At 42.2% G+C, this 17,342-nt stretch overlaps 1 protein-coding gene across 1 annotated transcript; it reads right to left on the bottom strand.

Moving 5' to 3' along the window:
• Positions 1-1,046: 1,046 nt before the first annotated feature.
• LOC134661669 (chymotrypsin-1-like) lies at positions 1,047-15,433 on the bottom strand. Its single transcript, XM_063517822.1, has 6 exons — positions 15,398-15,433; positions 15,006-15,208; positions 5,167-5,371; positions 2,025-2,201; positions 1,691-1,923; positions 1,047-1,068 (listed from the first exon to the last, which is right to left on the bottom strand). Exons 1-6 carry the CDS (start codon positions 15,431-15,433, stop codon positions 1,059-1,061), a joined length of 864 nt encoding a protein of 287 aa, XP_063373892.1. The 3' UTR covers positions 1,047-1,058.
• Between the last annotated feature and the right edge of the window lie 1,909 nt (positions 15,434-17,342).

Genomic DNA, 17,342 nt, shown 5'->3' on the forward strand with positions numbered 1-17,342 from the left:
TTACCATTCGCTTTTCGGTGAAGGAAAACATCGTGAGGAAACCGGACTAATCCCAATAAGGCCTAGTTTCCCCTCTGGGTTGGAAGGTCAGATGGCAGTCGCTTTCGTAAAAACTAGTGCCTACGTCAAATCATGGGATTAGTTGTCAAGCGGACCCCATGAACCGTGGCAAAATGCCGGAATAACGCGAGGAAGAAGAGATTATATTCTGTTTACAGCCACACATCAATGAGCAATGTCATCGTGCACCACAGTGAAAGAGTTAACAGCGATTGTCTTTGCATGATAAGTGATAAAGGATCTTGACAGAATTGTTAGTAATCTTTTAGCATTTTTTTCATTATAATGTATTTTTCTGCACTATACAGCACAACCAAAAGGTTTGACATCACCACTCACGATTGTTAACCACCACACAGTCGCCACACATTTCCATAATAACTAAAACACAATGCTTATCAAGGCACTTGTTTAATAAAACCGATTCACTTTATAGTACAAACACAAACAGTAAAAATACACGATAGACTCTTAGTCACACGTTCCAAAATCTAAAGAAAAGACGTTAAGCACGCGGGGAATTTCGTAAGTACATTAGCCCGCCTGTTGCTATCTTTATTGCACGCGAATAATAATATTGCTATCCCGCTCGCACATTGACATCGACAGCCGGTATCATGGGCGGGACAGCAATATAATTATACGCGCATGCGATAGAGACAGGAACAGGCGGGTCGTGTACAACATTTCCGCGTGCTAAGCGTCCTTCCTTTAGCACATATGTTTAAATATAGATATCCAGTTAAAAATACTATACATTTATGAAAGACAATACAAATGTTGATCAAATTATTATAATTTTGGTTTTAGACAGGAATCGTCATACTAGTAATTTACTCGTAATTCCTGGGTATCTGGTATTTTGGGAACGAATGTCACAAACATAAGCTATTAGAGGCGTGAAGAAACAGCAACCACTGTTTGAAGCAACAAGACTTCAGGAGGCAGGACAGGAGACATCAGAACAGGATGACTGGAGAGTCGTGCGGGGCTGGCGGTTATAAGCTTCTGTGGGTAAAGTAATTCTATGATATTTAGAGTCCGATTCTGATTTTAATTTCTTGTTCTGAAACTGTTATGGATTTGATATGTTGATGAATTTGAACAGTTTGATAACCAGAAATTAAAATAAAAACGGAAATCTTAGACTAGGAACAAAAATGCATGCACATACATCATTTAAATAAATAAACAATCAACGAAACGTATGTGCCGCATATCATTATCACCTAATACGTAGAGTAGTCAGTAAATATAAATATGACTTGACTTCTAAAAATTATTTAAATACCTTCTTCGGTGAAAAAATCAGTAGGTTGTATTGTACTAAATTATTCATAAAATATCTACTTGCTTCTTTGTTATAAACGCAAAAATAATCGCATCTACAGGCACAAGTTAAGCATCAAGTAGGCAAGTAGTGAGCACAACGTACAAAGTGAGAGCCGTGAAAACGGAAACTCGAGAAGTACTCGAGTAGTAAGCAGAAGCGACGCCGCACACACACCTGCACACCGGTCCAGTGCGTCTCTTGGCCGCGGAGCGCGCCTCTTCGCGCATGCGCAGCGCTATGCCCACGTCGTAGATGGTGGAGTTGATGAGCGCGTCAGCAAGGACACCAGAGTGGTACCTGCAGAGTAGCAGCGACGCCGCACACACCACTTCCACGCCGGTGCGTCTCCTGGCCGCCGACCGCGCCACTTCGCGCATGCGAATAGCTGTGTCCACGTCGTAGATGGTGGAGTTGATGAGCTCGGCGTACGGCCGGAGCATCGTGAACACGGAGACGGCCGCATCCGAGGCCTTCCCGCCGAGCGGCGACGGCGCGCCGCACTCCACCGGGCCCATCGACATCACGCCGATCTACAAACAGACATATTTTTAACATAGGCCGTGCTGGCCGCCCAGGCTCAGTGGCGCCAGCCCCTACACCGCGCCTCGCGGTTAACTGCAGCCGCACCTACCTGCGTGCCGTTGTAGAGCACGGGCCCGCCCGAGTCGCCGGAGCACACGCCGCTGACCGCGCCGACCGCGCAGGCGCAGTGCCGCCAGCCCTCGCGCCCGCACGTGTCCAACCTCAGCCGCACCTCCCGCAGTCGCTCGCCCGCCGGTTCCGCCTCCGTCATACCGTAGCCCAGAATCTAGAAGGTTAAGCGGTAAATACTTGCAAGACACTCCTTGGTAAACGAGGTCTCTTTGTTAAGGCCCCAGTACACAATGGGCCATCGCCGGCCACTCCAAGAGACGCATTTATGCGTTAGAGGGAGCAAGTGATATTGCTATCTCATTCTACCGCATGGCTGCGTCCCTTGGAGTGGCCGGCGATGGCCCATCGTGTACTGGGGCCTTTAGGTTATAGGTTATAGACGGGGTATGGTGTGGGAAACTTAGTTTGATTTGCCCCTGCAAAGGGAACTCTTTTTGGCTTTGGCTAAGTGTCGTTCGGAAAATCTCTTAACTAAAGTAAATAGACACCTAAACTAACTTCTACTTATAGGGGTATAAGCTAATAGAGGAATTTGTGGTTTCTAAATAAAACATTCAAGGAAAATCTGTAAGAACAACACAGTTCACATTAGAAGCATTATTCCCAAAACCAATTATTCTGGTATAGATGTCAGTGATGTCACTGACTTGAGTGACTTACCTCATAAGTTTCGCACGTACAGTCGCCATCAGATATATCGGATAGCGTGTTATTGAGCTATTGTCAGGGCGTTAGAGTGCGTGTAAAGATATTGTGAATACCTTAGCCGCTCCGATATATCCGGTTGTGGCGCGTCACTATGTTGATGTAAACTACAGAGGGCCTACCGCTAACACGAATTCTTCCTCCGCCTCTCTGTCGCTCGAATACCTAATGCAAGAGTAATAGAGAGCCAGATAATTCTAATGCCGATTATATTATAAAGGACCTGTCGGATTCTCAGTTATCGATTTTCGCCTTGATCATAGTCAAAATGCAGAAATTCAAGATGGCGGCCGTTTATTCCAGTGATGACCTCAGATTCACAATAAAGGGCCTCTCGGGGATCCTCAGATATCGATTTCCATATTATTCTTAGCAAAAATGCAGAAATTCCGGCAGTCGTTTTTATTAGGGTTCCGTAGCCAAATGGCAAAAAACGGAACCCTTATAGATTCGTCATGTCTGTCTGTCTGTCTGTCCGTCTGTCCGTCTGTCTGTCCGTCCGTATGTCACAGCCACTTTTCTCCGAAACTATAAGAACTATACTGTTGAAACTTGGTAAGTAGATGTATTCTGTAAACTGCATTAAGATTTTCATACAAAAATAAATAAAAAACAATAAATTTTTGGGGTTCCCCATACTTCGAACTGAAACTCAAAAAATTTTTTTTCATCAAACCCATACGTGTGGGGTATCTATGGATAGGTCTTCAAAAATGATATTGAGGTTTCTAATATCATTTTTTTTCTAAACTGAATAGTTTGCGCGAGAGACACTTCCAAAGTGGTAAAATGTGTCCCCCCCCCCCCCTGTAACTTCTAAAATAAGAGAATGATAAAACTAAAAAAAATATATGATGTACATTACCATGTAAACTTCCACCGAAAATTGGTTTGAACGAGATCTAGTAAGTAGTTTTTTTTATACGTCATAAATCGCCTAAATACGGAACCCTTCATGGGCGAGTCCGACTCGCACTTGGCCGCTTTTATGTTTTTGATTTTGATCATATAGGTCCCTAAATAACGGCCTCTCGGATCCTCAGACATCGATTTTAATCTTGATCCGAGCAGAAAAGCAGAAATTCAAAGTGGCGGCATTTTTTATTACAATTCTGGGATTTCTGACCTCAGATTCATAACAAAAGGCCTCTCGGAGCAATACATACAATTTTCATTTTGATAAGATCAAAAATGAGGAAGTTCAAGAGGGCGGCCGAAATTTTTTCTTATTTTGACCTTAATTTCATAGTAAAGGGCGTCTCGGTATTGATACGAGATTCGGTCAATATTTGATCAAACAACCGCCGCTGATGGGTGAGGTTATTCTATTTAGGGCGGGGTGGAACGTGGCCAATCCGTATGAAATATTATTTCCACGATAAATTCTCATTGCACCAATAGACCGCGGGCCAGCCCTAGTAGCACGGTGGCATTTTTATCGTTTATCACCATGCCTGTCACGTTCTAACAGGTATGTAAGTGCGAAAGTGACGGGCATGGTGATAGTCGATAAAAATGGAACCGTGCTGAGCCCGCAGGAGCATATATCGTCAGCACTGTCAGCAGTCATCGCCTCCCGGCTGATACTTTGTCAGATGATAGTTTAGATGCTATTATGAATTAAAAAAATAGTCAGCCGGTTATATCGCGGTGAAAAGACCGTCAGTTGATGACATGAACATGTAAAAAAAATTTTTTTGTCATCGCCTCCCGTCTGATATTGTGTCAGAAGCTATTTCAATGACGTTTATGTTTTATATTAATAAAAGAGTTGTGCCCAGCAGTGGGACGTATATAGGCTCACATTATTATTATTATTATTATAAAAGAGTTGTATTAGATTTAAGCAATACTGTAAGCGTCCTGAATAAATTTATTTTCTTCTTCTTCTTCTTCTTAAATTAAAAAAAAACCGTCAACTGGTAGCATCGCGGTGTAAAAACTGTCAGCTATCCACATGAACATGTAAAAAATACGCGCCTTACCACTTATGTCCGCAAAGTAGGTATGCGTAATGCGTAATCCGTTTATTGAAACGCCTAATGAAATGACAAGCAAAGTTTTATGAGTCTGGTTCTGGTATTACTATTAACAGGTAAAGCGCTTATTTTTACATGTTTAGGCGATCAACTGACGTTCTTTCCAGCGCGATACTACCGGCATTTAAACTATCATCTGGCAAAGTATCAAACGGGAGGCAATTACTAAATTTACTTAATTTTTTACGTGTTTCGGTGGCTGCTATTTCTCAACCCCCCAACGGAGCGGCAGCTGACGTCCACGAGGGTTCATAATACATAGCCGTTAACCACGCACTATATGAGTTCTCACTCGGGAGGCGATTGGTCATGGACATCTGTTCGTGGTTCGCGGTCCACAACCACTTATACCTACTTAAGGAACACCCATCTCACATCAATTTCCTTATTTAGCAGATCCTCGATATTGTACAGCATCATGCCGCCCACGATGTCCCCGTTGGTGCGCGGGGCGCGGGGCATGGGGAAGTACGAGTAGGAGGAGAGCACCATGTCGCTGCGCGTGCGCACCAGACCCACGTCGTGCTGCAGCGTCACCACGTCCGGGCCCTCGCCCAGGTCCCTCACCACGGCCTCGAACCTGGACAGATCAAACCCCACTCAACCCTTTGCCATAAAAGGAACCCACTTCACAAAAATAGTCGGCTATTATTTTATGGTGTTTATGGGTAGTTCCTCAGGTTCCTCTTCACCAAATGATGCTTCACCAGATATCTGCGGTAGGAGATAGGTACTATAAATAATCTTAACCCTTCTCCAGGCATAGTGCACTGCACCTAGCGACCACATTCGCGCCAATAGATTTTCAACCTTAGGAGTTCGATTTAAGTTTCATATTCGATTGGTATTCTGGTTTTTTTGCCAAAAACTATTCATCATCTTCCTCGCGTTGTCCCGGCATTTTGCCACGGCTCATGGGAACCTGGGGTCCGCTTGGCAACTAATCCCAGTAATTGGCGTAGGCACTAGTTTTACGAAAGCGACTGCCATCTGACCTTCCAACCCTGAGGGTAAACTAGGCCCGTATTGGGATTAGTCTGGTTTCCTCACGATGTTTTCCTTCACCGAAAAGCGACTGGTAAATATCAAATGATATTTCGTACATAAGTTCCGAAAAACTCATTGGTACGAGCCGGGGTTCGAACCCGCGACCTCCGGATTGCAAGTCGCACGCTCTTACCGCTAGGCCACCAGCGCTTCCCAAAAACTATTAAATCACTAAATTGCAACACACTTTAATTCGCGGTCTATTTAAAAATTAAAGAACAAACATTGTTACATTGTGTTATTATTACTTCATATAGAGAAGCCATACCAAACAATGAAATTATAGCAACCGCAACTTGTAGGCGGCTACCAAAACGACGTAAGCGGCGGTCGCGAGATTCACGCTCCGCTTCCATAATTTGTTGTCGGACGACAACTCATAGCAGAAAATACTGGTTCTCTATGCCGGTTCTAATGTTTTTTGAGTCAAATTGTACGGGTTGCTTCTCGTACAGTCTTGAGATGATAGTTGATAATGATAACACTGCAGTTTCCACCGAAATAATGATTTATTGATAATATGATAAAATGATACAATTAGCGGCTTAATGAATACACTCCGCGGCGGTCGGGCATGTACTGTCTTAAAATAGGTAATAAGTATATGCTATGTGACGGAAAGTGCTGACGGGCGAAATGTTATCCTTTGTACGGACCGTACATGCTCCCGGGCGCGAGATGAAAAAAGATAAAAAATTACAAAAAAGATAAGACTTATAAAATTATGCAATAAGATGATAAAACTTATAAAATAAACACAATATTAAATCATTCACTCGCTGCGAAGCGTCCTCCAACGATGGGTGACGTGGCCTTCTCGAGTCCCCGTGCTCTTGAAAGGTGAGTCCTCGAGTTGGTTTTGGGTTGAACATTGATCTTAGGCGTGAGTTGCGGGTTGGCTTCCTCTCGGTTGTCATCTCTGGCAACGTACTGAATTCTGATATTCGCAGATGCGTCGCTGGGGGGCACAGGAGGTATCCGCGCCGAACAGCGAAGACGCAAGCGTTTCCATAGATACACGCTGAGTACTACTATGGCGGCGCCTAGTAGTAAGTATACAAGGACGTACTGGTGGACGTCATGGGTTGATAATCGGGTGGCTAAGATACTAGCTTCACTAGCCTTCATTTGTTCGACTTGTCGATCGATATCCAAAAACTGCTTCTTGAAATCCATGCTAATAGACGTAGAAACGTTGTCTTCATGTATAGGTATTGATAAGTTTATGATATTATTAATAGGAGGCATAACTATCTTCACTAAATCTGGCTGGATGTTAAGGTTGTTCATGTGATATTTATGGGCGAATATTGTGAGAGATTCGCTTTTAATGACACAGCCATCTCCTAGAGAAATAATGCCTGCTCCGCTTATTTGCTCGGCGGTAACTTGAGATTCACATATGATTCTTATGGTTCGATGACCGCAGGTAAAGAATAGATAATTGTTTTGTTTATTCAACCTTTCCCATTTGTCTATGCAAGGTTGCTTGATACTCCTGCATTTTGCCTCATTTTTATCCTTGATACATAAGTTGTCGTCTTCGTTCATGTGATATATTGGCCTTTGTAAAGGGCATATGTGATTTGATATATCATATTGTATACATTCATCGGCTTCTTTTTCTGAGAGTGGTATGAAAGAGTCCTTTTGTATGTTCATGGCAACATACTCGGAAATAGGTATAATACTGATCATTGCTTGACTTTGCTGTTGAGGTACAGGTATCAGGTGGTAGATTTCGTAGTCGTCCCGGCTGGCTAACGGAATCCTGATTTCAAATATGAGGTACTTGGTCGTCATCCTTGTCTTGACCTTGAGCAATTGATAGATGTCTTGTAGATCTGTTTGTATATTTTCAATTGGAATAGTTAAGTCCTTTGATAACTGGCCGGAAATTATGCTTAACTCTTTCCTTAGCTGAGCTGGAGTCAGTAAGTGAAAATTAAACTGCCCATGGTGAACGTCGGTGATAGTATCTAATAATGTTTCTTGAATGCCTTTTAGATTCACCAATATTGAGTTAGTGATAATCGATGATAACATAAATTCACTTGTGTTTTCGACAGCGACAACTTCCTTTGCCAAAACATTGGTCGCCTTTTCAAGATTGATAAAGTTGCGGTTGAGGATTTTATGTTGCTTGTCCATGGCCTCTTCCACTCTTTTTAGTAAATTATATTCAGCCTCAACCACTGAAGTCTGATTTTTCCACAGCAACGCTAGGTGTTTCTCATTATCTCTGATAAGATTGATATCCTTCTCGTATTGTTGAGCGAAACGTTCGTCCAGTATTCCAAACAAACTGTTCGCGACATATCCGACTCCGTTGGCAAGGCCGCGCCGGCGGCGAGCCGGGCGCGTGAGCTGCTGAGCTTGCATTATACTGTTGTAATACTCTAATTCTGCGAATCCGTGCCTTAGTTGTATGAGAATAACGTCGCATTTTGATTGCTTGTCTGCCTTGATACACATGTTTTCTAATGAGTGCAGATATTCTTTCAATAATTTTTGTCCTTGCCAATAAGGTCCCATGTTGTAATAAGCAATAAGCTTCCATTCGTCGCGAATAAGATGCATATTTGATATCTTGTCGAAATAAATTCCTTGATGTTTATTTATGTTCGTAAGGCTGTGCTCACACTGGACGGGTGATATGATTGCGAATAATAGCATGAGCGCAAGTGTCAGTAAATTTCCCGTTCTCTTAGGACGTCGTTTTTTAACGTCGGGCTCTGCTTTTTTCGGTTCGGGGTCGGATTTCAAATCTTCTTTCGTTTCTTGATTAACAGGCAGTTTTGATAATTTGGTAATGGGTCTCTTGAGCAATCCGTTCCTTGTTTTGATTGACACTACACGTACATATCCGTCGTGACCTTGATGAACGGTCACAACCTTGCCGAGTGCCCACTTTCCGGCTGGCAAGTTGACATCGTGAATGATAACTATGTCTCCGACCTTTAAGTTCTCTTTTGGTTTTTGCCACTTGCTTCGTTTTGATAATTCACACAAATATTCTGATTTCCACCTCTTCCATACGTCTGAGAATATTTTTTGCACCAGTTGCCATCTCGTCCGCTCGTCTCTTTCGGTTTCGTATATTGTCAAATTTGGACCACTTGATAAGAAGTGAGACGGCGTCAGAAAATCCAAATCGTCTGGGTCTTCAGAGATAGCACACAATGGTCTGCTAATATTAAGACATGCTTCCACCTGGGATAATAGAGTTGATAATTCTTCGTAGGTCAGCTTCTGTTCACCCATGACTCTGCGAAGATGATGCCTTAGGCTTTTTACTGAAGCCTCCCACAAACCTCCTGCGCTGGGCCATGATGGGGCATTAAAATGCCATTCAATTTCCATCTCTGATATAGCCGTGAAGAACTCTGCGTCCAAGGTGTTTTTCAAGTCTATAATTTCCTCATGTAGTCGCTTGTTTGCTCCAATAAAATTTGTCCCCTGGTCACTGTAAATGTGACGTGGAGTTCCTCGACGCGCTGCCATTCGACGAAGAGCTGATAAAAATGTTGAGCTGCTGAGGTCTGATACAAGTTCGAGGTGTATGGCCTTCGTCGCCATACACACAAATACTGCTACATATCCTTTCGTTGTCTTTATACCTCGGCCTTTATTTGATTTAACGTCAATAAAGCCGGTATAATCAACGCCGGTGTGATAAAACGGGCGTGTCGGGTTACACCGCGCCGCCGGCAAGTCTCCCATGATTTGTTCTTGCTTCATAGCTCTATGGCGTATACAAGTGACACAATTGTTGATATATTTTTTGACTGCTCGATTCCCTCCTATGATCCAAAATTGATATCTGAGCTGTCTCAAGGTCAGACGAGCTCCACCGTGAAGGGTCAATTTGTGAGCATTTTCTATGAGAAGATCGGTTACGTGACCTTTGTGAGGGATGATAAGTGGATGTTTCATGTTTGGGTCAATATTTGCTTTTCCTATTCTTCCTCGTACTCTGAGCAGCCCATTGTCGTCCAAAAAGGGATTTAGTGATAAAATGTTACTTCTCGATTTCACTTGCCCATGTCGAGACAAGTTATGGATATCCTCTCCAAATGCTTCTTGTTGCACATGTTTGATAATCATATTTCTTGCTTTTCGTAATTCCGCCACCGTAAGATAAGGCACTGTAGGCTTGCATGTTGATACGGCGCGTAGTATCCATGCTAATACTCGCGTCATACGGTTGATATTGCTGTGCTTGATAATTAAGTCACTTACGACGTTATTGCCTTGTACCGTCGTGACGTTTGTTTGTTTTGATACTTTGATATCTTCATCGGTAGTATATTTCTCTTCTTGGGGGTTTTCTTCAAATGTAGATAGCCAGGAAGGTCCTGTCCACCACAAGGGATGTTCTTTTAACTGCGTAGCGCTGATTCCGCGACTCGCGCAGTCTGCCGGATTTTCGGCAGATTTGACGTAACGCCAGCAATCCGAAGATGCAATTTCTTTGATAATTTGTACTCTATTTGATACAAACGGCTTCCATCGGTTGATATCACCTTGTAACCACCCTAAAACGGCGGTCGAATCCGTCCAACAGAAAAGCTTGATATTATTTTTTGATAAACTTTCCATAACGTTTTTCAATAATTTGGAAAGTAGCAACGCTGAGCTCAGCTCCAGCCTGGGCAGGGACACAGCTTTCTTGGCTGGCACGAGCTTAGATTTGGCAGCCACTATGGTTATCTTTGGGGGCGTTGAACTTGATCCAGTACAGTCGCTTCGAATAACACTGTAAATGACGCACGCATACGCACGTTCCGAGGAATCACAAAAGGCGTGCAATTCGATCGTGTCCTTTCCTTCGTTTTGTAACCATCTAGGGATTTTCATATGATTGATCTGATATAGGTCTTGCTTGATACTTTTCCACTCGTTTTCAATTGTTTCTGATACTTGATCGTCCCATTTCAAATCTTCTTCTTTCCAGACCGATTGAAATAATAGCTTCAGTTTTGTTGTTGTAGGGCACAACCACCCTAGAGGGTCGAAGATCTTCGAAATGTCTGATAACAGTGAGCGTTTCGTCGTTTTTTCAGTCTGCGACGGTTGTATTTTAAGTTGGAATGTAAATTCGTCGTCTTGAGGGTTCCATCGCAGCCCCAAGGTTTTTTGCGACTCTTGATGTTTGAAATCGAATGATTGTTGTTTTGTGGTGTCTACGCCTTCTAGCAATCTGGGGTTATTTGATGACCACTTCCGTAAGTTGAAACCCCCTGCTTTAAGGAGGTTGATAAGATCCGTTTGCAATTTCTTTGCTGATATGATATCGTGCGTGCCACTTAGAAGGTCGTCCATGTAAAAATCTTGATCCAATATTTTTGCTGCTTCAGGATATTGATGACCTTCGTCGAGAGCCAGCTGTTTTAAAGTCATCATTGCTAAAAATGGTGCGGCCTTTGTGCCATAAGTCACCGTCGTTAAGGCATATTCTCGTAGTGCTTGTTTTGGATGATCTCTCCAAATAATTTTCTGATAAAGTTGATCTTTTTCGTGACACAATATCTGGCGAAACATTTTTTCTATGTCCGCGAGAAAGACAATTTTATATTGCCTCCATCTTAAAATCAATTTAAATAAATCTGATTGTAAATTGGGCCCACTGTACATTTCATCATTCAAGCTGTAACCCGACGATGTAGGTGCTGACGCGTTATAAACAACTCGAAGAGCTGTAGTTGATGATTCAGCGCGTTGCACACAGTGATGTGGTAAGTAGTTGCTAGGTTTTGTGTCTCTTTCGCACTCGCGCATATGTCCCAGGTCGTAGTATTCGTTGATAAATGATTTGTAACCTTCCGATAATTTTTCATTTTTCATAAGTTTTCTCTCAAGTTGATAAAATTGTGCCACAGCCTTGTTTCTTGACTCCCCCAATTTTTCTTCAATGTCAGGTTTTAGGGGTAATCGTACCACATAGCGTCCGTCGCCTAGGCGCGTGGTTTCTGATTTGTATTGATTGATACAATATTGATCTTCTGTTGATAAGTTGTCTGAATTTTCGGCAATGTCTTCTATTGCCCAAAATCTGCTGATATCGTCAATGTTGTTTAGAACCATATTGCAATGATAAGACTTCATGTCACCGCAGAGAAGCCACCCAAGATGAGAGTCCAGGGCTATGGGGGTTACGTCATCTACCCTGAGGATAGAGCCCAAAATGAGTCTTGCGTAAGCACCTGCGCCCAATAAAATGTCAATGGGGTTGCTGACATTGAATTCGGGGTCTGCCAGCTTTAAGCCTTCAAGATGCGGCCATAAAGGCTTGATAAATGATTCATTTGGTAAATCTATGGTAAGACGGTTCATTATGTAAACTTTTGTGATAAATGTGTAATCCGTATGCATAGATTCGGCCTTGATAATAGTATATCCTTTGCAGCTACTCTCCTTTTTTCCGATTCCAAAGACCGTACCACTGTAATTTTGGCGTGGTAGGCCTAGTAATTGGGCAGCATTTTCTGATATGAGGTTTAGCTGGCTTCCTGGGTCGATTAAGGCTCTAAACTTGATATAAGATCCATCTTTTGTCTGCACCTTAATTTGGGCAGTCGATAATAGAGTGTCCAAATCTTCATCTTGAAACACGTGTACCACGTTTTTTGATGTACTTTGTTCATTTGTGGCCCCCTTTTTCTTGCTGACAAAGGCCTCGTGGAGTATCGTATTATGTTCGCCACTGCATTGCTTGCAACGTTTTTCCGACAAACATGGATTGCCGTAATGTTTGTATAAGCAGTTCGGACATATTTCCTTTGTTGTTATTGTTGCAAGTTTCGTCTCGGGTGTCATGCCTAGAAACTTCGAGCATCGAAATAGATCATGATTATAAGTGCAACAAGGACACTTGAAATTGTTGCTTGAAAATGATTGATGATTTTTTGCTTGATTTCCTTGATAATTCTTGTTTGGCGAATAATGATAATTGCGGTTTTCTTTGATATAACCTTCGGAGCGGGGGCTTTGATATGACGAAGGCTTGCCGCCAACCCTTTTTTCATAGTTGGCATGTTGAACAGGTTTCGTTTGCTCTTGTTTTCGCCGAGATGATTCTAGCGCAGTAAACTTTGCTTCTAAGAATGATAAAAATTCAGCCAGTGTAGGTAGCTCCCTCGGGTTCGCTACATGCTCGACGTAGTCGTGATGAGAGTCAGCATCTAATTTTTGTGCTAGTAGATGTACAATTAACGGGTCCCACGTAGATGTGTCAACGCCCAAATTCTGTATGGCGTGAAGGCATTCTTTAGTATTGTCGTGTAGCCTTTTTATTGCTACGGCAGTCTGCTGTTGCATAGTGGGTAGTCCAAGAAGGATGTTGACGTGGGAACTGAATATTAATTTGGTGTTGTTGTAGCGATGATTTAAAATTTCCCAGCAAACTTGATAATTGTCGGTACTGATTTTTAAATGCTGGATAAGCTTCTCCGCTTCGCCCTTGACCTTACTTTTTAAGAACTGCATTTTTTGCGCGTTTGATATAGAGTTGTTCTTGTGTATAGTTTCTGTGAACAAATCCTTAAATGATGTCCATTGATGATAGTTTCCATTGAATATGGGTATTTCTATTTTTGGAGTTGATTTTTCTCGGTGCGAAGAGTCCCACATCTTGATATTGATACGTTTTTTGATATCGTTGTATTTTTGTTCGCATTGGTTGTAGGTTTCTTCGTATTCCGGCTTTTCGTTGATTTGTTCACTGTCGATTTCCCAATGTAAGGTGTCGATGGCGGTCCACCGAGCCTGCACGGTTTTTAAAGCATCTTCGAATTCCCACCGTTCGGTGAGTAATTCTAATCTAGTGTTGTTGATAGCGCGTTGGAAGGCCTTGAAGTTACTTTGTTGTTTTCGGTACATCTCTTCCAACTTACTTTGATTACCGCGTTCAGCCGTTTGAGCGTTAGATTTGGGTACCGAAGGTTGCGAGGTTGAGGGACCGGCTTGCTCTTCCGGTGGCTGATTCCAGTCCATTTTCAAGTTAAACTGGGGAGTAGCGGGCCTGATGATAGACTTTGTCTCTATAGCTAGAGACTGTTGCAAAAGTTTGCGAGTTTCGTGATAAATGTTTGACACTCGATCATGATGATTTTCGGCAAAGTAAATAAAATCTTGATTTTCAAACTCGCAGAGAGCAACATGATTTGTCTGGAACTCTCTCCAGTATTGCTCTAGAGTTTCTGAACGTCTCTGGATATCTTGAGGAGTCTTACGTTCAGCGCCGTCCTTTTTAAAATTGATAAGTAGCTTTTCAATAGCAATGGCAAGTTGACCTTGTTTATTTAGTAGTCCCTCCATTTTAGAAGTTTTGCCAATAACTTGCTATGATAACTGAACAACCGATGATAATGATGATACAACTCCGTACGAAGACCGACGGAAATTTGTGTTTAAGTGTCCTTCGTGGATATATGCGCCTTCTCAATCAGACGGTGAGACCCGCTTGTGGGAAGCCGCCTAACCGATTCGCTATCGCACAAAGTTCACAGTTCACACAAACTTGCTTAAAATTTGATCTTGATAATCTTGATATATTATTTGATCTTGATACGTAATGCTGATACTGATGGCTTTGATATTTCGCACGGCGATGGTGTCACAGCTCCTGGTCACGTTGCGTCGACACGTGGCGTGGCCCAGGTATAAGTTGTGCACTGATCCAAATCTTCGAAGGACCAAAAAGATGTACGGGTTGCTTCTCGTACAGTCTTGAGATGATAGTTGATAATGATAATACTGCAGTTTCCACCGAAATAACGATTTATTGATAATATGATAAAATGATACAATTAGCGGCTTAATGAATACACTCCGCGGCGGTCGGGCATGTACTGTCTTAAAATAGGTAATAAGTATATGCTATGTGACGGAAAGTGCTGACGGGCGAAATGTTATCCTTTGTACGGACCGTACACAAATAAAAGCTTTAAAACCGGTCAAGTGCGAGTCGGACTCGCGCACGAAGGGTTCCGTACCATTATCTATTGTTTTTAATATTTGTGGCTATAGCGAGAACAGAAATATAAATCATCTGTGAAAATAATATCAACTGTCTAGTATTATGAGATACAGCCTGGTGACAAACAGACAGACGGACAGTGGAGTCTTAGTAATAGGGCTCTTAAAAAAGGATGATGTCGACTTACGCGGGATGTCGGTAGATGAGCTTTACAGTCGCGAGATTGGAGTCGGAGCGAAAAAGTCCATTAAACTGCACGTAGGCGATATCGGGCTTCGCGCAGTGCGCCGCCGTGAGTGCCCAGCGCGTCGCCAGCACCGAGCAGGAGCAGCGCGGCACCAGCGAGGAGTCCAGCAGTGCGCAGGCGCCCGGGTACGCGCCCTCCGGGGCCTGCATGCAACACACACAACGTTACAGGCGTACAGGGAGCGCCCGCCTGATAACTTCTACCAATTGAACAGTTATATTGTTGAGTTACAGTCATTGCGGGGAGGGCCGTCTACAGATGTAGTGAATAATCCTTCACCGTCGTATTTTACGGGAACGCACGAATATGTTATGCTATTTACAAAAACCGACCAAGTGCGAGTCGGACTCGCGCACGAAGGGTTCCATACCATTAACCTTGTAAGGCCTACCATACAAATTTTACCAATTGTTAATTTGAAACTTGTTGCATAGTAGTAGTAATAGGGTCCCATTTTTACCCTTTGGGTACGGAACCCTTAAAAGTACTGAGGTTGACTGAAGTAGCATAACAAATACTAACGTTTTCGAGAAAATACGATGGTAAAGGATTGTTCACTACATCTGTATCAAGTAAGACCTCTACAAAATACGATGATAAAGGATTGTTCACTACATCTGTATCAAGTAAGACCCTCTACAAAATACGATGGTAAAGGATTGTTCACTACATCTATATCAAGTAAGACCCTCTACAAAATACGATGGTAAAGGATTGTTCACTACATCTGTAACAAGTAAGACCCTCTACAAAATACGATGGTAAAGGATTGTTCACTACATCTATATCAAGTAAGACCCTCTACAAAATACGATGGTAAAGGATTGTTCACTACATCTGTATCAAGTAAGACCCTCTACAAAATACGATGGTAAAGGATTGTTCACTACATCTATATCAAGTAAGACTCTCTACAAAATCTTTCGTAGCTTATAACTCTTGTGTTTGTAGACATACTCCGGTTACAGAAGGTCGAAAGGAGCGTATCTCTGCGTTTCTGACTGTGTCTGAGTGAAATAGGTACGTATACATGCGTATACAAATACGAGAGTTCTTGCCCTATTATAAGAAGTTAGTTCATAAGTAAGTAATAATGCAAGCTTGCTGTTTTTGTAGCTATAAATTACGTGTTTATTAAATAAAACTTTAGTCTTTAATCAGCATTCACTTGTTTAATTGCTCCTCCAACTTCCCGCACCACATGGCGATCCTGCCACGTGAGGTGTCGGGTTCGCGCGCCGCCGCGGTTCCGAAATTACATTAATCGGACAATAGCCGACACACTCATACATCATTCGGGTTCTTTTATAAAATCGAACAATGTGCAATTCAAGAGTAGAAAAAGAAGATATTTTCATCAACCGAAACGCTGCGGGGAAATCCGCCAACGACGCTCATCTGCACGAGATGAAAAATCATTTATCGTCGATCAGCATTGTCATGATAGTGATTTGCTCACTATTGGCCATCGGAGTACTCTACGCTTGCTATAAGATATACAAGAAGTGCCACGACAAATGGTTAAGAGATTTGATCGTGCAATACAACCTTCGCCGCTCTTTCAATCGAGATCTTCGCGAGACACACACTCACTGCCATCAATGTGGACCTGCTCGAGGTGTTTCTTATTCAGCGAACAAGACGAACGAGTGACCCAGTATCCAGCACCAGCACCAGGACATTACGGCGATTCCAGAGTGAAAGTGAAGTGCGCGTATTCGGTAAAATTCGGTAATGTGAAGTGAAATTAGTGTAAAAATCGGCATGAACGGTAATTAGAGCGTACCTACGAGTAAGTTTTCTTTATTTCTCAGCAAGGATTGTCTGCATACTTAATTTTTGTTTTATATTTTCATGATCGTAAGATTTTTTAATGTTAATATAAATAAGACAATTTGATATGATAAGTAAATTGCAAGAGTTATTTGGTGATTTAAAAACCATTAAAGAATACTTAGTTAAGCTTAGTTATGATAGAAGGACGTCTGAAGTCCTTAATGCAAAGTTAGAAGAGGCATTTTTAATATATTCTAACTATCTGATAATTTGTGAACAAATCCAGTAGAAATCGATAAGAAAAAACTGTCTGGTCAAAGCTTATTGGATATTCAGAGTTTTTGTGAACATATTAGGAGTTTGTATAAGCAAATAGAGGATTTTTGTCACAAAACCTATACAAGTTCAAATCCACCGTCTAATAAAAATTTCAAAATGGGCGAGTTTAACTTGAAAATAGCGCTTTCATTAATACCGTCCATGACTGACGATGAAGTTGCA

The sequence above is a fragment of the Cydia amplana genome, chromosome Z, assembly GCF_948474715.1.
Source record: "Cydia amplana chromosome Z, ilCydAmpl1.1, whole genome shotgun sequence".
NCBI classification, from domain to species: Eukaryota; Metazoa; Arthropoda; class Insecta; order Lepidoptera; family Tortricidae; genus Cydia; species Cydia amplana.

Excerpts from the sequence above, each read along its gene's own strand:
- LOC134661669 (XM_063517822.1), bottom strand. The coding sequence starts at position 15,433 with ATGGAACCCTTCGTGCGCGAGTCCGACTCGCACTTG. Across the intron at positions 15,209-15,397 it reads GCGAGTCCGACTCGCACTTG|GCCCCGGAGGGCGCGTACCC; the intron begins GTCGGTTTTTGT and ends TGTTGCATGCAG. Across the intron at positions 5,372-15,005 it reads CTCATCTACCGACATCCCGC|GTTCGAGGCCGTGGTGAGGG; the intron begins GTAAGTCGACAT and ends TGATCTGTCCAG.